The 26,134-nt window shown below is 39.2% G+C and overlaps 2 protein-coding genes across 6 annotated transcripts in view; one reads left to right on the forward strand and one right to left on the reverse strand.

The window, feature by feature from the left end:
- LOC117408733 (phospholipid-transporting ATPase VD-like) overlaps positions 1–6,064 on the reverse strand; it is a 34,197-nt gene extending 28,133 nt beyond the window's left edge. For 3 of the 4 annotated variants that reach the window (XM_059006344.1, XM_059006333.1, XM_059006337.1), the window contains exon 1: positions 5,671–6,064. The gene's annotated coding sequence lies outside the window, so the exon portion shown is untranslated. The remainder of the gene's footprint in view (positions 1–5,670) is intronic. The other variant, XM_059006340.1, reaches the window with a different exon arrangement.
- A 7,607-nt stretch (positions 6,065–13,671) lies between these two features.
- Positions 13,672–26,134, forward strand: part of LOC117408956 (COMM domain-containing protein 8-like) — a 45,329-nt gene continuing 32,866 nt past the window's right edge. For both annotated transcript variants that reach the window (XM_034014427.3, XM_034014428.3), the window contains exon 1: positions 13,672–13,781. In XM_034014427.3, coding sequence (XP_033870318.3) covers positions 13,737–13,781 — 45 coding nt within the window. In that variant the 5' untranslated portion in view covers positions 13,672–13,736. The remainder of the gene's footprint in view (positions 13,782–26,134) is intronic.

Below are 26,134 nucleotides of genomic sequence, written 5' to 3' on the forward strand. Positions count from 1 at the left end.
AAGTTTATTATAACAGAAGCATGGCGTTGACAGTATTGTAAACTATTAAAAAACTACTACTAAAAAATTATTAAGACACATTTGAGATAAGGTTCATTTAATTTAATTTAGTTCAGTTTCTCCAACTAAACAAAAAGTCTTTTAGACATTACAATATCAATTAAACTAAAGAATATAAATGTTTAGTTTATATAAAGGTTTTACTGCAGTAAGAAACAAAGGTATTTATTTACAGGGAAACTGTAGAGTTTAAAAGTGAAATAATTAAATGTTTGTCTCAGACACACAGTAGAATTCTGGAAGGGCATTAGACCTTCAAAAAATAAAGCTTAGTCTTTGGCACGTCAAAGCAGGATTTGGTGTTGGCTCTTAAAAGCGGGATTTGCCAACCTTGAATGATAACCAACGGAAGGTGCTTTAAGAAAGACAAGAGTATGTATCTCATTATATTATAAGAAAATAATGAGAGCCGAGTTATAAAAGTTAGAATGTAAGCTTTTTCTTATTATCTGAAAAGATACCGGTCCAGGTGTGTCTTGAAATCAGCCAAAAATGACTTCATGCGATGAATTTGGAAAAGTGCTTACAGTGGAGTTTCATATGAATTAAAACACTAAGCTTGGCAAGTAAACGGGGTGTCTGAAACCTGCTTGTGCAGGTGAATTTTTAGAAACAGAGACAGAGGTCAGGCTTGGTCCAAGCATAGTACAAGTTAATACAAGGCTATTATATTTAACATGTTTCATTATAGCTTAAATTTAAATGAAAATAACTGGACTTGCCACTGTATGCTTAGTGGTCTTATTCAAAGGCTTATGATAAACCCCTACACTCTTTGTCAAATACTTTGTTAACACACATTTGTATATGAAGTTAAACTGACCCACTGACAACACACTGAAAAGGTAACATAATATGCAGCTAAGAGGGCCATATATATTTTTGACCCAGGTTAATATAATTAAATAGATCTGGTGTTACATATTAAAAACATCTCTCATATATAAACATATACTGTATTGTATTTGTTCACCTAATTTTAGGGAAAGGAGGGATGGAAGACAGTGAACCACGAGTTCACATTCAATTAGTTAAAAAAAAAAAAAAGAGTTGATCGGATCCTTCTAGAATATATCTAACTCAAAAGATAAGAACTGTCAAAACAGATTGATGATCAGATTTAATTGGGACTCCTGATGTATTTAATGGAGGGAAAATCTTATAAAAACCAAGGTAAAACCCCAGTCAAGTATCACATGACATGCTAACTACAAGTTGTGTGGTCCATGCTCTGAATATCTCTGAAAAACAGATAGCTATTTGGTCAAAGTCAAGTCTCTGCCTTTTGAAGACAGTTCTTAATTTTCACTATATCCTACACTACACTTCAATATACTTGAAGGTAAGCATATATTTGAATTTAATATCTCTTTTATATTGATGCACTGCTATAAGGTATAGGATTTATATTTTAGCTGTAGAGAGTGATATATTGAATGTTCTAGAACGTAGCAGTGGGCGCTTTAGTTTTTTGCATTTTATAGCCTGAAGGCTAAGCATATGATAACCATTTGTATTACTGTATTTAAGTATTAATGCTGTTAAACCGGTAAAGGCACTGGAATCGCCCAGGCTGCCTATTAGCAGGGATCCAAAGTGGCTTGCAACCACTTGATCAATTTTTAAAGCATTTAATAAACCGAAAAGAGCACTACTACTGCTCTGATTCATTAAAACTTCACAATGAAATTAGTCTGTGTGATTTTCTTGAATATTAAAAAGTTGTCTGGACATATAGCCCGCCCAGTGCACGAACAAAACCACTTACAGGAGTTTAAAACATCTCTGTCCTTCTTAAACGTCTCCCCTGAGTTTAAGAGTGTGCTCAGAGCATATATATATATATATATATATATATATAATAATATATATATAAAGAGTATGTGCAATTTCTGACACCATATTTAAGGGCCCTTTCATACCTACCGGTAGTTAGTTTGGTGAAATTCGCACTAGAGTTCAGTTATTTAGTATGCACCAAATGAGGGTACAGGAAAAGATGGTCTCGGCTCAATTCAGGGGGACCTCTAATTTGTTTCCCCCCTCAGAGTCAGGCAGTGCAAAATCAAACTTGTTAGAATTCATTCTCTCTCTGTCTCTGGGACTGTGTCTGCATTCTTCAACAATACATTATTCAAGAATAGATACCTACAATTACCAATAAGCCTTGGTAAATCACAATTTAAGACATTTACCACTTTACTTGGTAAATGTTGACATTTACCGGCTAAACTTAAGATTGACCGTATTCAGACTTTTACCAAAACACATACATTCACTGTATTGAACGGTTTATTATATACAATACATTCACTGTATTGAACAGCGGTTTATTATATACAATACATTCACTGTATTGAACAGCGGTTTATTATATACAATACATTCATTGTATTGAACAGCGGTTTATATTATATGCAGTATATACATTCACTGTATTGAACAGTGGTTTATATTACGTGAAGAACCCAGTAAAGTGGTACAGTACTTGAGTTACCTCGGTGTGAAACTAAATCGAAGCAAAATGGCAACATTTTAGTTTGTATTGAAGTGAATCCTAAATCAGTTCTTTAGGAAAGGACTAGGTATGAAAGGGCCCTTAAAAGAGCATATTCAATAGCTCAAAAAGAAGGGAGATATGCTAAAACAGTAGAATGTCGATCAAAGGGACCTGTCAATTTTATTGACACAGCTATGGCTTGCTGTTAGACACTATCTGTATGAAAAAAACGTTTCTATATATAGCTTTAAATAAAAGAAGTTTAAGTTAACGAATTCTTGACTGTGACATGACAGTAGGTGATCTAGATTAATATGTCATGATTTAGTAGATTGTATTCAGTGTTTATGCATGGGGAAATTACCAAGGTTTCTAGTCACATTTTAAGAGCTGTAGTCTTTATTATTATTATTACAGAGCCCTGTCTGGTGTTAGATAGCCTTACTGTTAAATGCCCATTTTGTCCTCAGATACCCAGGTTTATGCAATGTTTTTTTTCACTGAGAATTTTCTCAGTCTTGGTGGAATACAAATATACAAAACTGTACAGTACTCTCCTGCCTAGACTACTGCAACTTCCTCCTGGCTGGCCTCCCTGCGTCTGCCAACCGTCCGCTCCAGCTCATCCAGAACTCCGCTGCTCGCCTGGTCTTCTCTGTCTCGCTTCTCCCATGCTACTCCTGATCACTCCACTGGCTCCCGATTTACCGCAGTTCCAACACAGCCGCATGTGGGGCTCAGGCACATGGAATGGTGGCGAAAGGGCAGCCCTAATAAGGTTAACGACCTCAGTGGACCAAGCAGGCTCTTCATAGGCCTGAGCTTGGTGGGCCTCTGGCTGCTGGTGGGTAGGCTTCGTTTCTACTTCTTGATCTTCCCCAGGAGTCCGACTACCCTCGCCTTCCCCGAGCACTGCCTCCACCCATTCGGCTTATGAATGGGCGAGCTTCAGAGTTTGGAGCAGCGAGTTGGACCTGTTGGCACAGCGCAACAGGAGTCAGGCTTCGGATGAACGCCTCCACGGCCAGGTCCTCTTGATATCTCACGTCAGCCATCAGCACACCCAGTTTCTCCCCTGGCTTGCGGTAGCCGCTGTCCAAGAGTTGGTGCAACCCGACAGCAGGCTCCACTCTCCCAAACCGACATTCCAGCGCAATAGCTAAATCATCATAGCTGGGCATCTCTTTGGCGCTCAGGTTCAGCAGGACCTGCAGCGCTTCCTCATCTGGTTCAGCAGGACCTGCAGCGCTTCCCCATCTAGTGCAGCTGCCAGCTGCCTAGCTTTCTCTATGGGTCCCCATTCATTAGCAAGTGCTGCCATCTTAAACTTCGCTTGGTAGGCCTCCCATGGGGACTGGCTGTCACAGCGGCCTGCTTTGACAGTGCTCCGCCCCGGCCTTGAGATCAGCTACTGTATTTCGCAATCTCATCGCAATCACAGGACTTTTGTGAAACAGGCCCCAGGGGTACGTTCAATAAGCACAGCGCTCCGCCTTATGTGGCGCTTTCTATTAAATGATGCACACGCAGAGTGCGCTACATAACAGTAGCAAGTCAAGCTCAGCGCTGCCATGCTGAAGGTTCAAAATGGCCAACCTGCATTATCAGTGCAGTAGCTGCAAATTGATTTTTTTAGAATATGTATTTATATGACCAACACATGTGTGATAAATAAGTAATATTTTTTGTTGTCATTTTGGCTTTTTAAAACTGATTATGGTATTTGTATGGTAAGCGACGATTTTATTAGAAAAGGAAACATGCACTATTTATAACTTGACAAATCTGACTCGCGGCTCAAGATGCTAAACCAAAAAAAAGGTGTCATTAACTTTGCATTAAAAACAAATACACAGTAGTCACTACATTAAAAAAATACAAAAATTGCAGAACTCACTAGAAGCAAGCAAAATACAGCAATTTCTTCTCTGCTATTGAGAAACTGCTCACGCCTAACAGTTCAATAACTGCTAACATATGTTATGTGGCGCCACGAGAGAGCGCTCTGTTTATTGAACACACCGTGTTCAAAACAGAAAACAGAGAAAACAGTTATCTATAAAACTATTAAATGATATGATGTCGCCTCTCCACTTGACGGAAAACGACAGCATAATGTTGCAATATTCCAATGTTATTTTTTTTAAACATTTGCATTACCTATAGCAGATATTGTGTATCCACTGTACATATAAGGATGGCAAAAGTACCTTGATTTGTTTACATGTTGTAAGTTAAACTTTTCTACCCATTCACTAGTATTTATTGTTTACTAAAAAAAGGTTTGTTTAAAAAAAATACGTTTTTTGTACTGTTATTTTATTTAAGAAACTTTTTTTCTAACAAGCTAATAACATGAGAAAGTTTAGTACTGCTATTTTACTTATGAAGATGTAAAATTTATATTTTTGATTTATTTTTTGTACCAAGTTTAGATAATTCGTAAATAGTGGCGTAAACTTAATTCTCATGCGTGTGAACGCGCCTTCAGTCAAGATGCTCAATTTTGACAGGATTATTATTATTATTATTATTTGCATTTTTTTAGACTCGTTCAAAATTCAACTAAACGAATCACGGTTTACTTGGTAGACTAACTAGCCAGCAAGCAGAACGCAATAATTATTGCAAAGTAAGCAATACACATTGTTTATTTGTGGCGCTGAGCTTCCGTAAACAACCGCTTTGTTAAAAAAAAAAAAATACATTAATTAAAAAAGCAGACGTACAATGAAAACTATTCTTCAAAATGCAATGTATATATTTCCTGATTTTTAAAAAACAAAACAAAAACTATACTGTTTATATGAATGCCCCAGTAGTAACAGTATAGCTCTCCTCCAGTGTTCTTGCATCGTGTATTTTATTCAGTAACTTTAGTTTCAGCGAAACAAAGTAGCTACTGTATTACAGTGAGCAAGCACAGCGGTCACTTCAAAACGGAAACGAATTAAGACATGACTTTATAAGGCATCTAAAAATGCGTTTGCTTGTTTCGTTTCGAGCAAGCAATAGCTACAGCATCAATACAACTCACGATTTACAACCGTCCTTTATTGCTGTTAATGATTATGATTTTACTGACCTGAATGGGGAAAGAAAATGCGTACCTTTTACCTTTCGTCCATAAGATCATTCAAAAACCATAAATGTTGCTCAGCTAAAGAAAGTCAGTTTCCTCTCAGATTCTTCCGCACTCAGTGTTATTTAAGGCCGCGAGCCACTGAAACCCCCAGACTTTTCAGCCAACAAACGAAACCATTTCAACTCAGTCTTCTCAGCTTCCCCAATATTTGTACTGAACTGCAGACCAACTCTCTGAAGCATCTACAAGCACCAGGCTGCTAAATCAAACGCTGAGTCTGCGATCCCTGTGTAACCAGGTGTAGTATCAAATTCGGTTCCCCATAGAATTCAGTGACCCTGCTAATTGTGCGCATGTGCAGACCTATCTTTTTCCAGTCACTACACGTGCTCTGCTGATCTTGTCAAAGCGGGTTCACGGCGATTCAGCCGCTACTGCCATTGATCAGCTGCTCCTGAGATAAGCACGCACTGAACTTCAAACTTTATTTATTTATTTATTTATTTTTAATAATGCACCAAAAATACACAACGTAACATTGAAAGAGTAAGTTAAAAAGCATGGACGTTGTAAATTAATGATCGCATTAAATCAACAAGGCAGCAATGCAACTTATTATTATTATTATTATTATTATTATTATTATTATTATTATTATTATTATTTATTGTAATATCTGCTCTTTCTAAATAAACGCCCAGAGCTGTCAATCCAATAAAACACATGCTTGTATAAATACGTGCTCTTTCATGAGGAGTACATATTTGTAAATTTGCCATGTTGTAATGATGTAATTGACTGATGTTCGAATTTTTTGTATTTAAGGTATTTTTTCTTCAGTTACTTGTACTCTCTGATGAAGGCAAAGCTGGCCGAAACGTCAGAGTACTCTCTTTTTTATCTAACATTTAATAAAATAGTGTCCTACATCGTGAGTGTTGCGCATTTCTTCTGTTTCCAGCAGACATTTATAAACACATTATTATTATTATTATTATTATTATTATTATTATTATTATTATTATTATTATTGTAATATCTACGCTTTCTAAATAAACCTAAGTATGCCATCACACTGCTTACAATTTTTGGAATCACTTATATTGTATGTCATGGTAGAACATGGGGAGACCATTTTTCAGGGCTGGATATGCTGTGTATTGCCCCTTGGTTTCTTAATTATTATTATTATTATTATTATTATTTATTTCTTAGCAGACGCCCTTATCCAGGGCGACTTACAATCGTAAGCAAAAACATTTCAAGCGTTACAATACAAGTAATACAAAAGTCACATTATAGGCTTATACAAAAGTCACATTATAGGCTTATAGGCTAGGCAGTGTTTATAAATGCATGATGCCACTCTCCATGTATCTCTCCACTCCTGACATGTCAGCAGGCATTTATAAACACTGCATAGCCTATAAGCATATAATGTGACTTTTGAGAAGAAATCAAGGGAAACCATTTCTCACGGCTACAATACACAGCATATCCAGCCCTGACAAATGGTTTCCCATGTTCTACCATGACATAAGTGATTACAAACATTGTAAACAGTGTGATTGCAAATGTATGTTTATTTAGAAAGCACAGATATTACAATTAGAAGAAGAAGAAGAAGAAGAAGAAGAAGAAGAAGAAGAAGAAGGTGTTTATAAATGTCTGCTGGAAATACATATAAAAACAGCAGAAAAGCGCAACACTCACAATGTAAAAGGCAATATTTTATTAATTGTTACATAAAAAAGAGTACTCTGACATTTCGGCCAGCTTTGCCTTCATCAGAGAGTACAAGCAACGGAAGAAAAAATACCTTAAATACAAACAATTTAAACATCAATCAATTCCATCATTACATAATTACAAACATGGCAAATTTACAAAGATATGTGTATGTCATACCCTAGATAAAATGAAATACATTTTAATAGTACAGTAAATGAAATACATGTTAATAGTACAGTCCACCTTAGATGATGTTTGAAATTTCATGACACATATTTTTTTAAACAAATCTCCCAACAAAAACAACACCAACCTTAAATGACTCTATTCACACTGTTAGAAATATGTGATATTAAAAGGACAAGAAGAATAGAACTTATAAATACAAATAAGTAGATGGGTTTATCCTTTCATTGAGACATGCGTTTGGTTCACTGCTACTGAAGTTAATGCTGAAACTGGTGACACTGATGCTACAACAAGAACTGATAAGACTGGTGCTGCTACTGCTGGACTGGTACTGCCACTGCTGGGACTGGTGCTGCTACTGCTTGCACTGGTAAGACTGCTGCTGCCACTGCTGGGACTGGTAAGACTGGTGCTGCCACTGCTGGACTGGTGAGACTGATGTTGCCACTGCTGGGACTGGTAAGACTGGTGCTGCCACTGCTGGGACTGGTAAGACTGGTGCTGCCACTGCTGGACTGGTGAGACTGGTGCTGCTACTGCTGGGACTGGTAAGACTGGTGCTGCCACCGCTGGACTGGTAAGACTGGTGCTGACACTGCTGGGACTGGTGCTGACACTGCTGTGACTGGTAAGACTGGTGCTGACACTGCTAGGACTGGTGCTGCTACTGCTGGGACTGGCAATACTGGTGCTGCCACTGCTGGGACTGGTAAGACTGGTACTGCCACTGCTGGACTGGTGAGACTGGTGCTGCCACTGCTGGACTGGTGAGACTGATGCTGCCACTGCTGGACTGGTGAGACTGGTGCTGCCACTGCTGGACTGGTGAGACTGATGTTGCCACTGCTGGACTGGTGAGACTGGTGCTGACACTGCTGGATTGGTGAGACTAGTGCTACCACTGCTGGACTGTGAGACTGATGTTGCCACTGCTGGACTGGTGAGACTGGTGCTGACACTGCTGGACTGGTGAGACTGGTGCTGACACTGCTGGACTGGTGAGACTGGTGCTGACAATGCTGGGATTGGTAAGATTGCTGATACTAGTGCTAAGACTGATCGGACTGCTGAGACTGTATGATGCCACGATTAAAAACACTGATTTAAAAGGATTTACTTTAAATAGAGATTGCCAATCCTCCTATGGTCTGATCTATCGAAACGCTGTAACACTTCTTCCTGGGACATGTCTCTGTGGACATATAGCAGGGCAAGGCCATTCAGTCTATTTTTACCATACTGCTGCGAGACCAATCAAACATATCGAAAGGATGCACTCAGTTAAACACTTTCTCGTCATTAACAGGGATCCGAGGAATCCGTTTGCTGTGGAAAACACGGATTGTCTATATGATGTCGGAGAATTTTTGGTTTTACACTTGGGGCGGAGCAAAAAACATGCAATGCTTTTTTTTGTTTGTTTGTTTGTTTGTTTGACAACAAAACCAATACACATCATATACTGTATAATCATCAACACAGACAATGTTGCTATAAATTTAGGTAAATATACTTTAAACTGCTTCTGGTGTACAGAGGTCAAGGGTGAACGAGGCGCGCTGTCACATTCCTGCTGGAACGTAGCTGCAGTTTACTTCAGTATCCAGTGCGTTGTTACCACTGAACAAGCTGTTAAATAAATAAAAATCAGTATTAAAACAGTACTTCCTTGGATTTTTTTTCTCTAACGATAACATTTGGAACATAACTTTTAAAAAGAAAATGCTGTTGTCAAACAGTAAATTTATAAATAGAATTACCTCCAATAATACTAGACCATGGCATCAAATACAACACATGAAAAGTACTAAAAATTAACAGCTATGAATCGTTATATCGGGGGAGGGGGACGGCGTTGCCATTGCGCAAGAAAAACACTGATATATGAAAACGTATCGCAGCGAAACATCACATATTGCACAGGACTGTCAGCAGAAAAACAATATTAATATAAGAAATACAATCACTAAACATTCGTACCCAGAGTTGGCTTCTTCTGAAAGAAATGCGTTACAGATTGGTTTCTTCGTTTCATCTTTGAGTATGTACAGTACCAAACCGTCCACTAAATAATATACGGGACTATCCGCTGCTCCAGGGGTTGGTTGCACTGACGAGAACAAAAAAATGGGATCAGATCCGAATTCCGGATCACAAACAGATGCTGGATCCAATTCTGGAACTACACAGAGTAACTGGGGAAACTGACCAATGAGAACGAGAGCGAACATGTCTGTTTGGCGCGAAGTTTCAATACACCAGACATGTCAAATTTATATACAGCCTAATAATGTTACAAAGAAATGGCAAAATACGAAAACATGTCGATTATATGCCAATCTTAAAAATGCAAGTGGGCATATTATTGAAAAAAAATAATAATTCTTTCAAAAATGTACCTAGCTGATTTTATTATTATTATTATTATTTTTACCGATTTTCTGCCTCAGTGTATGCTACGCTAGTTTTCCTTATCTATGCCTGATCACCGTGTAACAATTTTTTTTTTTTTTTTTTTGGTTCCTGGGTAGTAAGTGTTATTTCCTAATTGCTTATGCCTCAAAAGTATAGAAAATGGCTATTATTCCCCACAAACTTTGCTTTTGTGACCAGGTGTGGCAATGTGCCCCGTCCCTGTGTGCATTTGTATGTTGCGTGCGTGTGTTAATGTTGGTGTATAGATTGGTACACGGGATATAAACGGGTCTGTGTTTCACGTATATTTAAAAAGTGTAGATTTGTATTTAGGCACGAGGAGAGCACAAATCACTTCACGTGCTGGTTAAATGTAGTATGTGAGCACGGGGTTGCACAGAATTAATTCACGTGCTGGGATTCAAGTGAATAATTAATTAGTAATTGAATCCCAGCACAACAGTATATATAGAGACACGTAGCATGCAGTCGGGGTTAGGTGTTCGGTGAGTGGAGAACGGGATTGGAGACGGAGGTAAAGATAATAATTGTTAGAATAATAATAGTAAAAATAGTGTTTTCACTCACCGTGTTTGTTCGTTTGTCTGTGCATCCACCGTTTGTTAAGTGTTTAGTACGTTTTGTTTGTCTATTTATTTTGGCGCAAGTGCCGTGTCCTGTGTTTTGTTACAACCGTTTATTTTCTGTCTGTTTATTCATTAAATGCTGAGCGAAAGCATTCGCTCAGCTCCACCAAACTCCACATCTCTCTGTCGTTTGTGTTCCTGTTTCTGGTCTGACGCCACCCACTCCGGCCGTCTTTGTGACACCAGGACAGTGATATTTTGAAATTTACCTATTTTCCAGAACATTCCAGATAGATTCAATGCTGAGTAAACTTGGAGTAACTTCTAGAACTTTCCAGTAATATAAATAGTAGTATAAATACAGGGGCCTTAAGCCCACCAGTTCAGTTTAGTTCCAGCTGCCTAAGTGGATACATATCTGCATTTTTCTGAGATGGCATCAAGAGGCTGCAAGCATCCGGCAGACTCATTTTGAGACTTCAAAATGGTGGTATTCCTGATGGGTCTCCAAGGCGGTTTTACCAAGTTTTCCTGCTATCTTTGCCTTTGGGACAGCAGGGACACCAAGGCGCACTACCACAGGCGGGACTGGCCACAGCGGACCAAGTTCTCTGTGGGGAGGAACAACGTCAAGTGGGAGCCACTGGTGGACCCCCGGAAGGTGCTGATGCCACCACTGCACATCAAATTGGGCCTTATGAAACAATTTGTCAGAGCTCTAGATAAGGAGTCGGCAGCCTTCAAGTACCTTCAAGACTTCTTCCCTAAGCTGTCTGAGGCAAAGGTCAAAGCCGGTGTCTTCGTCGGACCACAGATAAAGAAGATCCTGGAGTGCAATGAATTCCCCAAGAAGCTCACTAGTAAGGAGAAAGCAGCTTGGAACAGCTTTGTCGCAGTGGTTCGGGGTTTCCTGGGCAATCACAAGGCCGAAAACTATGTGGAGCTGGTTGAGACTCTGGTGAAGAACTACGGCACAATGGGCTGTAGGATGTCCCTCAAAGTCCATATCCTTGATGCTCATCTTGATAAATTCAAGGAGAACATGGGAGCGTACTCGGAGGAACAAGGCGAGCGCTTCCACCAGGATATACTGGACTTTGAACGCCGCTACCAAGGACAGTATAACGAGAACATGATGGGAGACTACATTTGGGGGCTGATTCGTGAAAGTGATTTACAGTATAATCGTAAATCTCGAAAAACTACTCACTTCTAAATCTTTTGTAGTCATTTTTGTATTACTTTAGTATAAATACATGTTAATTTGGATTCATATGTTGTTTTTTTCTGACTTTATGTGACCGAAAAGACACAAATTCGCCCATTTTCTCATTGGAAATAGGTAAATTTCAAAATATCACTGTCCTGGTCAAAAAAACAAAGTTTGTGGGGAATAATAGCCATTTTCTATACTTTTGAGGCATAAGCAATTAGGAAATAACACTTACTACCCAGGAACAAAAATTGTGTTACATAGTGTAGTTTATACTGTCGGCTATAGATAGGCTACTGTTTAAACAGTCGGTCTATGCAAATATAATGGTGAAAAAAATGAATACATTGTGCAGTAGTAATGACTACATCGAGAGATTACAGACATTCTTGTGCAAACTACAAGTAGCATGTAAACACATGCCACTCAACCATTTACAATAGGCTATAGTTCTTCCCACTTGGAAACTACCCCAAATTACTGTACCATAAATTACTTAATTGGACCAATTAAACTTCCAATAAACACAGTACAGTTGGAACAAAAACCAGGAGGGACACCGGCCCTCCACGACCAGGATCAATTAGAGAGCTGGTTATGCTGCCAGCATACCACATTGCAAGACCCTGAGTGGTTTAGAACCCCCTTTACCATACCAGACAGATTGCCCTTTCTGAACCTTTTGAGGGTGATTGACCAAGGGTCTTCAAACACTTCGAACTCCCCAAATTACCCTACCCCTAGTTTTAAAAAGCTCTTTATTTAAATGAAAGACAATACTTTGGATTTATATAGAACCTTTCATCCCACAGGATACCAAAGCTCTTCACACGCGACAGTATTCTGTGCCAGCACACTGACACAGCAGTTAAAGTGGAAGGAGTGAGGAACTGCTTAGCCAATTGAACTACTGGAGGAAATGTAGGTAGGCCAGATTGTAAGTGCCTGAATTGGAATTTAACCATTATATTTGCATAATCCAACTTTTTGAACATTATCTATAGCCTACAGTTTAAACTATCAGGAATAGATAAGGAATATTTTACCAATACAATAATATTTATGTTAAGTTGTTGAAGGGCACTGGGCTCTTAAAACCCATAGGTGAAATAGCTGATATAGGCCTTTATTGTAGTTTTGTTTTTGGGTGTGATAGGTGAATAAAATATATTAAACCAAAGCGGCCCAGAATTTGGGACGTTATCTGAAAACCAAATCAGTCCAGAATTTGGGACGTTATCTGAAAACCAAATCGGCCCAGTATTTGAGACAATATAAAAACAAAGCAGCCCAGAACCCCAAGAACGAGCAGTCTATATGTAAAACTGTGATTACATTACAGATAAACTAATGAATAAATCACACAAACGATTATAGGTATATGCTATTTGAAAGAATAAAGTAGATCACCACAGAAAGCCAATTCTTACATTCGTGCATAACACGACAATTTATATAAAGTAATAGTCATCCATAGTTTGTTATATTAGTACAGCAAAATACCACATTATATTATCTCTCTCTCTCTCTCTCTCTCTCTCTCTCTCTCTCTCTCTCTCTCTCTCTCTCTCAATTTCAACTGCTTTATTGGCATGGCTGAGTTTCACAAGTATTGCCAAAGCAATGATGTGAAAATTCCATCTTACAATTAACATTTAAAACATATGTAAATGTTACATTAAGTAAATAAAACAAAAATAACACAGTATACTTCTGTTAGATTTTGTGCAGAATCTGACCAATTTATCCCATGATCTTCTAAGAATGACCTCCGTGAACGCACCCATTGACTAAATTGGTCAGATTCTGCACAGCATCTGCGCAGAATGATCTCCGTGAACGCACCTGTGTCATATGGTCAGTCACAGGACTTAGCGAGTGTCAGCTGACCCGCTCAGTGTTATTCACTGGTATTGCTGCTGAATTGAAAAAGGAAGAGACAAGTTAGAGAAAATAATGATTCGGTTACCCGAAAAACTGCCAGCCCAGGAATACCCCAAAGTAAGTAAAAAAAAAAAAAAAAGCTTCTTATATGAAAATGCATGTAGTATAGTCATATTATTTTACACAAGCCAAGAGCAATTCTGATTCGGAACAGAAAGGAAAAGCCTTGATTTACTGTTTGTTAAATACGTGCCCATCGTGTTAAAGTAAACGTTTGTTACAGATACAGATGTAGTCTCTTTATGTTACGGAGGGGCTCCATGGTCTAAATGAATAGAACAAAAGAATTACATGTATGTCAAACTCGAACCTTGTTCATTGTATAGAACTAGGAGTAACGCTACGTTAGACCCTGCTGCAGGAGATGGATATCCCTGTCAACGGGGATGTACAGGAAAACGCGTACACCACGGCTGTTTAAATAAAGAGGGATTATGTGTGTAAAGATGATATGATTCTTTACTATTTACAGTTAAGAAGTTAACATAGGCTGTTATTAACCTAACTAGTTACAGTAGGCTCAAGTTGTGCTTCTTTATTAACAATAACAACAACAACAGGTATTTTTAAGCCACTCAAACCTTACCCTAACCATTATCTGTAAATAATATACAGTAATCCATCACGTAACTGCCCGTCTCATATCCACCGTAGCCGTTTATCCGCCATGATCATCCTCAGCAACGATAGTTATTATTGAACAGAGATGATTAGTTTAGATACTGTAGTACCTACCAAAGTCTTGGTACACTGTGTTGTATGTGCTCAGTGCCCAACCATTGCTGGTAGTGTCACGTGAGCTGTTAAGTGTGTTGGCTTGATATGTAAATAAATCCTGTTCACCTGCCGGGAATACCAACTTAAACGCTACTATATACAGTATATATATATATATATATATATATATATATATATATATATATATATATATATATATAATTAGTCTATATATAATCTTGTTACCTCCTCACGCCTGTTGCCATGGTTGCAGTTTGTGTGAAGATGGCAACAGTTGCATACCTCACACATGATTCACTCTACAATAGGATATCTATGAATCAGCCTTATCTTCAAATTATCCTACCAAGGTCTTTGTTTTCACTGAGAAAATAACACACTGACACTGGAGAAAAGTTCAGTGTCAGTCACTACCGAGGTTGTTTTATCCGGGTAGATTTTGTAAAAGTGATTGTTCTAATAGGGCTAATTTCCATTGGAAAAAAAAACGGTTCTTGCTGCTTGGATTGTTAAAAAAGGGGGTTTGTTATAAGAAGGGATCATTGTAGTGAAGTTAGACTGTATATAGTGTAGAGCTGGGGCCGCTGATTGGCAAGACAATGTAGGAATGGACCTGATTATGGACTGGGGTTAGGGGAGTACTCTGTAAATAATTGTAAATAAATGTGTGTTTGTAAACTGTATTTCTTGTTCAGAGCTGTTTGCGCTCTCTGTGTTATGGTGCTTGTGTGACTAGAGCGAGACTGCCTGTGTGTGAGCACATCACTGAAGGGGGTGGGAGCAGGTCTGACACGGGCAGTCAGGGATAGGGAGTGTTGGACCAATGAGTGAGGAACGGGGAGGGACTCGGTGTGTGTGAGATGACAGAAAGAGAGAGAGCGGAAGCTGTGGCGGGGGAGAGTTGAATGAGAGAAAGGAGTACGAACCACTATTAAAAAAAGAAGATATGTAGTGGATTATTTTCTTATAAGGTATTGCCTAAATGGCATTAAATAACTCAATAAAGCTAGACACAGCATTAACACTACAAAGAGCTTATAGATGGAACAATGAGGGTAAGAACTAGCCCTGCCCGGTATCTCTAGGACACTGGGAACTGAAGTGAGATAGAAAAAACAGTTTGTGCATGTTTATCTCTTTATTTTATTTTATATACTTTTATAATAAGGATGTTATAAAGTGTCTTTTGGCACAGCGCCACACGCACAGCCGGAGAAGGTTCTAGAAAGTCTGCCCGGTAACAACCAATCAGGCCTCAAATAAAGTGGAGCAACTGCCCCAGCCAATCAACTTTGGGGTAAACAAACTTCTGTGGGTAACCACATAGAGAGCAGACGGAAGAAAAGCCGGATCTTCTCTCGGCTGGGTCTGGGTGCTAAAACTATATAACCCGCACCAAAATAGTGGGGGGGGGGTGCGATTCTAACTGACTGCTAACAGACTCTGTGATGCATGGTTGAACGCTCCTGATTGCAATCAATAAAGGTAATCTATTTTGTTTTACTCATACTGCCTCCTGTCAGTTTCTAATAAGTCTATTCGAGGAAACGATTGAATTTCCATCACAGATACAAGAAATAATAAATACTGCGGTTATGACTGTTTTGAACCGCAACCTGTCTCTGTCTTGTTGTATCCTGGAACCCCGAAGCTCAGCGCTACACTGGTGCCAGAAGTGACGTGGACTGAGGACACACTGCTGGACCAACAGAGAGTTGAAGCACCTGTGGGGAGCAGAAACTGGGTGATGAACTGGTTGAGGAGGACACCGGGCCTGAAGGCACTCTGGGAGATGAAGAAATGGCATCCACTGCGCACTCACCTCCACAGCATGACCCCTCCTTACCCTTACCCTCCCCCGGACCAGGAGGCTGGAACCGAGAAAAGTGCTAGCGGGCCCGCTGGCAACCCCCCCTCTCTAACCCCTGCCCCGAGATTGAGACTGACCCCGAGAATGACTGCCCCCCCTCCCACAACTAGACTAGAAACAGCATACATGAGAATGGCCCTCGAAGAAAGCAATCAGGACCCAGAACCTCCGCCGGTTTTCAACCTACCATTCCCAAGACCAGAAGCTGCCCCGCTTTGATGGAAGCCTTTCTGGCCAAATTCAAGCTGTTTGCTGCAGATTCTGCCTGGACAGACCGCCGGAAGTCCATCTGCTTGGCCCAGAGCCTAGAAGGACCTGCATCCAAAGTGCTCCTGGACCTGATGAGTGAGGAGAGGCTTAACAACACCACGCTGATAGAAGCGCTGAAGCGGAGGTTCGGGGACAGACAGTCCTATCTGGCCCTGCAAAACCAGCTCCAACTCTGCCGGAGAGCTCCAGGGGAGAAGCTAGGAGCTTTGGCAGCTGACATCGCCCGGTTAGCCAGACAAGCTTATCGAACCCAGCTGCGTCAGTTGCCGCATTGCACTGGACACGTTTCTGTGCAGTTTGGTGCCCCCTGCCCTATGTCCGCATGCCAGACTGGCTGGTCACCTCATCCTGGACGAAGCATTAAATTATGACATGGCCGCAGAGAGAGTGCTACAGGACAGCGACCCCCTTCAGCCCGTTCGAGTGAGCTGAATCTCGAGAAGAGGAGCCCTTCACCCTCCCCCACTACGAATACAAGCGACTACCCCTATGTGCAGGAGGGAGAGAGTATGCTGGCGATGCGGACAGCCTGGCCATCTAATTGCCAACTGTGTGCCTAGAAACCTCCACTGTGTCTCAGCCATCTCAAAACAGTTTTGGTTCTGTCTACGGGGGAATCACAAACTCAGCTGCCCATCAGCAACCGCAGAGCACCCTCTTCTCCCCCCTTTCACTCAGTAGTTGTTGGACGGACGGAAGAGGGCACCTTCCTGTACACAGCTGTTCGAGTAGAAGGCATCCCCTGTGCCGCTTTGATAGACACGGGATGTGAGACCAGACGTGCTGCACAGAGCCAACACTGACTGGAGAAAGGCAACCCGACCCACCCCAGTGCAACTGAGGACCATCACGGGCGAGCTAGCCCCCCTAGAAGGTAGGGGGTGGCTGATGGTCAAATACGGATGACGAACCCCCACAAGGTCTGGATTGCGGCTGTGCAAGACTCCTGCATCCTGGGACTGGATTTCTTGCAGTGAGTACGAACCCTGCTTGACTTACAGCAAGGAAGCATTGCCATTGTGGACCGCAAATACCATGTTCCTTTTCAAAAATGTGCTTTAATATTATTTAATAAAGGAAAACGCCTGCTTTAATGAAGTTTCATGTATATGTTTCAGTGCAATGTAGTTTCTTCATTTTAATAAATAAATAAAAAAATTTTTTAAACATTTAAATTGGATTTATGTTTCTTCATAAAAAATCATGTTTTCTGGGGAGAGTAAAACAAATACATTAATTTTGATTCATGTATTTAGTGTTACTCTTCAATGAATTCACAATCCAGTTCTGGTGTACATTTCTATGGTAACTGAGCATGACCTAGAAACTCGGCTGTCATCTGTAACAGCAGAACATCCCAAAAACTGGGCTGAATTCGGAACAGCAGAGCGGCCCAGAATATGGGCCGTCATCTGAAAATCAAAGTGGCCCAGAATTTGGGACGAAGCCTGAGAACAGGACAGTCTATGATCCTACCAAAAAAGTTAAAAAAAAAAAAAAAATACAGTTAAGAGTCTATGTCTACTACAAGTGATCAATTTGACTACTTTTTAGTTTTATATTTCATTTTGGGGAATTTGTTAAAATTTGTCCCTATCACAGCCCTATCAATTATTCATTATGTAATGACAGAAGTTATGCTTAAGAAAAAAAGTTATAAAAATCTTAAAAGAGGGAGTAGCCACAAGGGTGAATTTGAACCCTTTTTTTTTTTTATTTAATTAGGTTTACCGTGGTTTTGTTTGTATGCTGTAGGGTGGATTTGTTTCTCTGTGATTTATGGTAATGAGGCTCCAGAAAATGTACTGTATTTAAGTGCACTGTTTTTTTTAAATTTCTTTTATTACATTCACAAACTATAGAATACATAACTCTGTCAGCATAACATGTATGCCCAGTGACATGGATATGTTGTACTTTTACAGTGAATGTCTCTTGGAAGACAATGGGTTAAACTGTACAAACTTGTCTTCTAGTCAAAGGGGAGCCGTGACAGAAAGACAATGATTCTTGGTGGTAAATCTCCCTCTCGACCTGTGAGGGCACCAAGTAACGGGAACAGAGTACTCTGGACTACTTGGCCTGACACTTCGTTCCGAGGGTTAAAAGGAAGACGGTCATGTAGAAAAGGGGCGGAGCTTCGGTACACTAACTCATTGACTGGAGGGGAAATGATGTGGCAGCTGCAGATCATAAAAAGCAGCTGCAATCGTTTACCAAGGGGTCATGAGTGATGGTATAAATAGGGGTTGAAGCGATGTTATCTGGTCCTTTGTTTTGGTTGTGTCATTTACCTGGAAGGACCCGTACTGCTGGTGAAATAATCGTGAGTGTTTGTTTGTACTGTCTATTGTTGAGTGTATTCACTAGACGGCTAACACGATCCGGAGCTGTCGCCAGAGGCCAGTACAAACCCGGAACAGCACTTCACTTGTACCACTGTAAAACTGTATTGCACCACAATCACTAATTCACGCACTAACCAGACTTGTGTATGTGTTTTGTGTTTAATGTGAGGATACAAGAACGGGACTATTATTTCGGGACCAGCTTGGGGGATTATAAATGTAAGTAATACACGCCACTGTATTACTTACCATCATTATTATTACCTGTTTGTTTCGCCGTCAGGCACTGGACAAAAACAACTAATAAAAACAAACCTTTTCACCTGGATTACAATTGTCTGTGTGTTCTGTAATCACCTGCACCTGTACACTATTAACCACTTTTGCCACAGGAGCCCTGCAATATTTTCTGTAAACACATGCTGTAAGAGGGGGAGGGAAGACTGAACAAACACTGCTTACTGTAAAGTGAGATCAATGTTGGTAGTAAACTGAATGTATTCCTCTGCTGTGGGTTGAAAGCCAGTGCAAGAATCCCAAATTATTTCCCAACGCCTTCAAACCTGAAACTCAATCCAGATGCAATTGAGTTTTGTGGTTTCGCTGGACCATAAACCTTAATGGAGATCCATTACTCCAGAGATCAAAACTGACACACTTATTTCTGGTGTCAAGGCTGTGGAGTCATTAAAAAGTGTCTTGCAGGCATATTTCTGCAGTAGTATTACAAAGCAGTTCAGATTGTCTGGCAGTAGAACAGATGTATCAGGCAGCTGTCAAGGAGTATGCCTATGTAGGGGGTTTTCCTATCTTATTTATTTCAAAGTTTCACTGGGATAGTCTGTCTTGACTTTCTCATTATTTCACAGTTGTAGTGAGGTAACAAGTGTTTCCCAAGTTTTTTTCCAATTATGTTACGAATGAAACCATGAAGTACCAGTGAAGTGTGATGTTTGACATCTTAAGCCAATACACCGTTTTAAATATTACAATCTACATTCCAGACCGATGTTCTATAAGGGGCACTCTCCTGAGATACAGTGCACTACAGTAACCCTAGGTTTCCAGGCATCCAGGGCTACAGTACCTCCTTCCTACAGTAGCTTCAGTTTGGTTATTTAACTTCACTTTGAAGTAGACACAAAGCAAAGGAGAAATAAAAAACTTTTTTTTCGTTGCTTGGGTTAAATTGTTTTTATGCCCTAGGGTTGGGCGATCCTGTGCTATCCTCAGTGACTGTTGTATTTCAGTTAATGTAAAACATGGTGAGGCCTGCATGGTGGTGTAGGGTTTAAAATTAATGAGAACATTTTAAATAAAGCAAGATCTGTACTGGAATGACCCTCCGTGAGCTTTCAGTTTTTTTTGTGGCTAATTTATCATTTAATATATCCAGTGGCCTCCTTACATATGTTATTATTATTATTACATGTTAAGGGCTAGTCACACTACAGCGTATATTCGTTTTGAAAAATCGAACCTGTGGAATTGAATACTGCCTTTCACACTTAAATCAAAACAGGTTTGATTTATGGACGAAAAACGCTTCTACATTTGGAGGCAATATGAATCGGGTGCAGGCTGCCGCATTGTTGTTCCAATGAAGGAGTGAAAAAAGGGGATGAATGCGGGTTCACTATAATAAAATACCACTGACCTGCGTAAAAAAATACTGGTATGTAAAAAAATAAGTAATCAAATTGAGGCAGAAGTAGCCAATTTGATCTAATTTCATTAAACCACAATACTTCACACTGCAGTTTATGTCGTTTCTGAGCGCAGTGTTTACTCAAAGCAGATGGATTTACTTCAATTAAACTCATTGGTGGTAATTCTGCTGATAGAAAACACGATATACAAGGAGGTGTTTTGGTTCAACAGTAAAAAAAAAATTATATATATATATATATATATATATATATATATATATATATATATATATATATATATATATATATATTAGCTCATGGTATGTTATACCTGCTATTTGTTTTTACCGCTGGAAACCGCCCCCCTTCAACTCGTTTGTATTTAAGAATACAACGCATTTTCACAGGTAAAGCAATTTATTTATTTTTAAATTAAAATAGTGTTAACTGTAATTTCGATTTCCTCACTTTCCCTTATTTTCTGTTTGTATTGCATATTGAGATATGTATTGTGCTGCTTATAAAGAACAATGCACTGCTAGAAACAGACATTCCAATGGACATTTGAAGAAGAAAAACGCTCATGTGTGAATGCGAAAATCGCTGTGACTCGGCTGCCGTAAAAAACGCAGCGACTAAACGCTGTAGTGTGTGTTTAGCCCTTTACATATACAACGCTGTCTCTCTAGCTCTGCCTTGACACACTTTTATCTGAAACGGCTCCTCATTGACAAAGGGGTATTTGCCGAGCGGTAATGCATCATTACAGTACGATCTTAATGAGAGCAGAATGACTTATAAACAGGGATTAGTATAGACTGCTAACATTTTACTGATTTCAGACTGATGACCGTGGCAATGTAGCAGCCAACAGAAATAAAGTATTCCTCCTCATATGTCACCTTTTAAAAAATGTCTCCTCTTTGCACATAATCTAGCATGAAAACACCTGTGTTATTTCATCGTATTTCGAACCCAACCACCGTGGTGCCGTTCTACGAATAGCGGGTGGTGAATAAACCAAATAATCCACAGTTACAGTAGTACAGCGAGCATGACACGGATGCAACCTTCCATGTGTACTATACAGTATATATGTTCACTATATTGAACAGCTATTTATATAGTATATACATTCACTGTATTGAACAGCGGTTTATTATGTATAGTGCTGGGACAAATATCCGAATATTCAAACAAATATTTTTTGACGTATTCGGATACAAAAATCACTACATATTCACTACAAATGACAAAAATACCTTGCACTTATTTACTGTCTCACTAGAATTTGCGCGACAGTTTCAAAAAATGGCAAATGAAAAAGAGTTCTGTGTGCTATAAGATTAATATATATATATATATATATATATATATAAATATGAGTCAGTGGCTGAGGTGGGATTTGAACTGGGGACCTCCTGGTTACAAGCCCTTTTCTTTAACCACTGGACCACACAGCCTCCTATGTTAGAGCATTCTATATTCCTGTTTATTCTGTTATACCAGTGACAAATATTGTATCTGTAAGAGTAAAAAGGGAGCTAGGTTGGGGTCACGCTGACCAAAAAACACCTTTGAAATGAGCTAAGCTTGTCTTTGTCTGAGCTACTGGTGCCAAGGCTTATAACCTTGAGGAGAAAAGCAGAAATGAGAATCTCATTTAATTAACTCAAATGTTCACAGTCAAGTTTCTTATTTAGCTTGATCTGAAAGTAGTCTTTAAGCTAAACACAGGTATTCTAGATATAAATGTTTTATTTTAACAGAAGAACTGTAAGAGTTTGAAACTAAGAGAATATAGTGCAGAAATTAACTTACAGTAAAAATTTCAGTCAAAGCATAATAGTACCAGTCTGTGTCAGGCATATAGTAGGATCTGCCAAAGAGAAGGTAATTAATTTGTTAACCTTGTCTTAGCTTGAAACGAAACGGTTCCAGGCATGTGGGTAATTGAAGGAAATAAGTTTTTGGCAACTAATGCGAGTTTCAATGTTTGGGAGGTTTTGAAATCCAAGGTTTCTATAATGGGTGATCTTTTACTTATAAGAAATACCTCCTGGTACAGGAAAGGGGAGTCAGTGGTGAACTATATATGGCTTCATTAAATCATAGAAACTAATGAAGACCTGGTAAAAACAAGTGAGGGGGAGCCATAGCATAGGACCATGTTATGCCATACGTCTGAGAAAATGCTTACAGAAGACTCTTCTATTAATGATGGCTAATTAATCTAATAGTAGGAGTTACTGGGTGTTTTGAAAACGTAATTCACTTGAAGGACATGAGCTGTCAAAGCATATTAATGTTTAAGACTTAATTATGACTTCTGACATAAAAAAGCGAAGCAAAAACTCTATAAAAACGGAGGTAAAATCCTCAGCTTGCTAACTACAAGTTGTATGGTCCATGCTCTGAAGATCGCTGATCTGAGTGTGCAAATCTGACAATATACAGTATATACATTCACTGTATTTTAGGAACAATTAATTTTCTTTTCACCATTGTGTACTATAGATTGCCATAACTTTCTATTTCTTGAGAGATGCCATTTACCGTATTGTTTTTAGGAATACAATATAGTAAAAATCATGGCAATCTGAGGCTTTCAGCAAGATGTTATGCTCTTTTTGTCTGTGTAGCGTGGCCTTTGCAGCAGCCCTGAGCTGAATAAATGTGACCTTTTTATACCTGACACCAAGCTGGAACACCTGCTGATTAGATTTCCACACCTAGTAATCACACACAACAGGCAGGCTCTACCAGAAGCGTCAGGTACTTCATTGATTAATTACAATAAATACATACTATTTACACAATACTATTTACAATATATACACACACAAAACCTACTCTTCATGTGCCGGGCTTCTGCCCTGCCACAGGCAGACACAGAGTACTGGGTGTTGACACGCCACAGAGGCTCACAGATTTAAATAAAACAAGTGCTGACACTAGAGTACCAGTAATGGTAGCCCTAGTGTCACATTTAATAAAGAAAACAAAACAAAACAAAGCTAAAAATAGAAGTTTGCCACACAAGGTGAGCGCTAGCCTCACTAAAGAGACCTACCACTCCAGGAACCTACTACGATACGAAAAGCCTCGCTATACACTGTCTGGGATCAACCTCCCCTAAACTAACTTACTTCTGGGCTCCTGGAGTCCCGGCATCCTCACGGCGACTCCTGCCTCTTCAAACGTCCTCAGGAGCACCGTCTTGCAGTTGAAGGGTTTCGCAGTAGTTAATCCTGCTGAGTGGGTACTCTCCTCCTCGGTGTCAACAAGCACAAGCTTTCGCTCAGCGCCTGTCTGTGTAGCAATGGCCGTGCAGTAGCCTCGAGCTGCGGCTTTTTGAGCTCCGCGCAGCTTCCCTGTGCAATTTTCTAAAAACATATTTTTATTTCTGTTGCTTGACAACAAATGGAAGATATTTGATTAAGAATCTATGCAGTTTACACACTGTAACAAATAACAAATACATAATGATGAAAATGAAATAGCATTATAGTAGGGCTGAGGCCTGCCCCTGTAAAACAGAGTTTTGTTTCATTATAAATATGGTTTGGTGGGATTTGTTTTTATTTTTTTTAAATAAAAATGTATAATTGTCTACATTTAAGTATGTGCTAGATATGGCAGGACAGGGAGATTCAACTTCCCTTCCTGCCTAACTGAAATGGAATGTGCAGCAAGTGGCCAGGTGTGAATTGCATAATTGTTGATCAATTAACACTAGTCACCTGCCTATGAAAAGGGTCTGGAAAGCTGAAAGCCTCACGGAACCAGGGTGAGTAAACCGAAGATATGATCACTGTGTTTTTAATCTAGGGTGACCAGATTTTCAAAGCTCAAAACTGGGACACCTTGTTAAATAATTGATAAGACTGATTAAACCATTTAAATATATGCTATTTAGTAATTATTTAAATAGCCATTCTCTCACTCTTAGTATTTATTTATTTCTTTTTTTTTAACAGCTAGCTAATTTCAGTACACTTCTGGGTGTAGAATTTGTGGCTAATTATAGTTTAAGTAGCCATATTATATGTATTGTGTGCTTTTATATTAATATGCATTGTGTGCTTTTATATTTAGTTTAATTAATAATAATAATAATAATAATAATAATAATAATAATAATAATAATAATAATAATAATAATAAATCCTGAAAAATAAATGTAGGTTTTGGAATTTCTTTCTTTCTTTCTTTCTTTCTTTACTCACTGTGTCAGGTTCTATTTATTGACGTTGTTGATGTGGTTTAACCTGGTGGATTCTCACTGCTCAGTCTGGGCTAAATCCCACCAGAACTGATCAGCTACAAAATTATTGTATTACACACCATTGTAGATTCATGTTGAACATAAACTAAATGAAAACGCATGGCACACTGAAGAATAAGCACGTATGCCTGTGTTAATCACTTTATAAAAAATAATGTTCTTGTTTTCACTGCAGGTGCCATAAACTAAAATTGGTTGTTTACGTTATTTTGACAAAAGGTATTTAGAATGTGTCGCGCTACAGGAAGTGGCTGAAAACCAAGGGCCATCAAAGAACGACAGCAGGTATACCGGGATAACTGCAGCGTTAGAATAGGGATTAAATTAGGGAATTCTTAATCCCACCAAAGTTTATATTTGTGGCAGGAAGAAGGTTCCTGGTGCAAGACCTCCCTGTATATTATTATTATAAATTAGTCATTTTTAGCATACGCTTTTATCCAAAGCGACTTGGAGACTAGGTGGTGAACTATGCATCAACACCTGCTGCTGCAGAGTCCTTTACAGTAGGACCTCAGTTTTATGTCTCATCTGAAGGGAGTAGCACACGGCCTGAGCTTGGCCACCTTTTATTTTCTTGTTTTTGTACAGTGTTTGTTTTTGTATATTCATGTACCTGCACATATATATCCTTCCGCACTAGGGCTACCATTGCTGGTACCCTAGTGGCGGCCACCAACCACTGCAACTGCCTGATTGTTGTGTAAATAATAAAACCTGGACACCTGAGCGGCGTTTTCAAGCGCAAATCCTCTGTGTCTCCCATCGTTTCTCAGTGGATACCCACACAGTAACAGAACACCCCTGTTACAAGCATATACTGCATGTGTAAAATAATATAACATGGCACTGCCAGATCAAAATGATATTTCAGATACTCTACAACCCATGTGGTTCACAGATGTACTGTGCAACGTCTGTTTTATACCCTTCATAATTACAGATTTTAGTTAACATGTTATTGTAAATGTAGTGTAAAAGCAATGCATCTAAAATATTTAACATAGATACTATATATATAAACTGCAGTGTACAAAATTGAAGGCATATGAAAGAAAAGGTTTTTAAAAAGTGTACACAAAAGGTTTAAAAGATTTAAAAATCTGTTATTTTTATTTGTTAATCTTTTAAACCTTTTGTGTACAACTGTACGGCTGAACCTCTTCTTCTTTAATATTAGCATCACAAGGGTATCCATGTATTACAAAAAATAATAAATGGTCTTCAGTGAGTTACAGGAAAATAAT

The sequence above is a fragment of the Acipenser ruthenus genome, chromosome 2 (genome assembly GCF_902713425.1).
Source record: "Acipenser ruthenus chromosome 2, fAciRut3.2 maternal haplotype, whole genome shotgun sequence".
In the NCBI taxonomy this organism is placed as follows: domain Eukaryota; kingdom Metazoa; phylum Chordata; class Actinopteri; order Acipenseriformes; family Acipenseridae; genus Acipenser; species Acipenser ruthenus.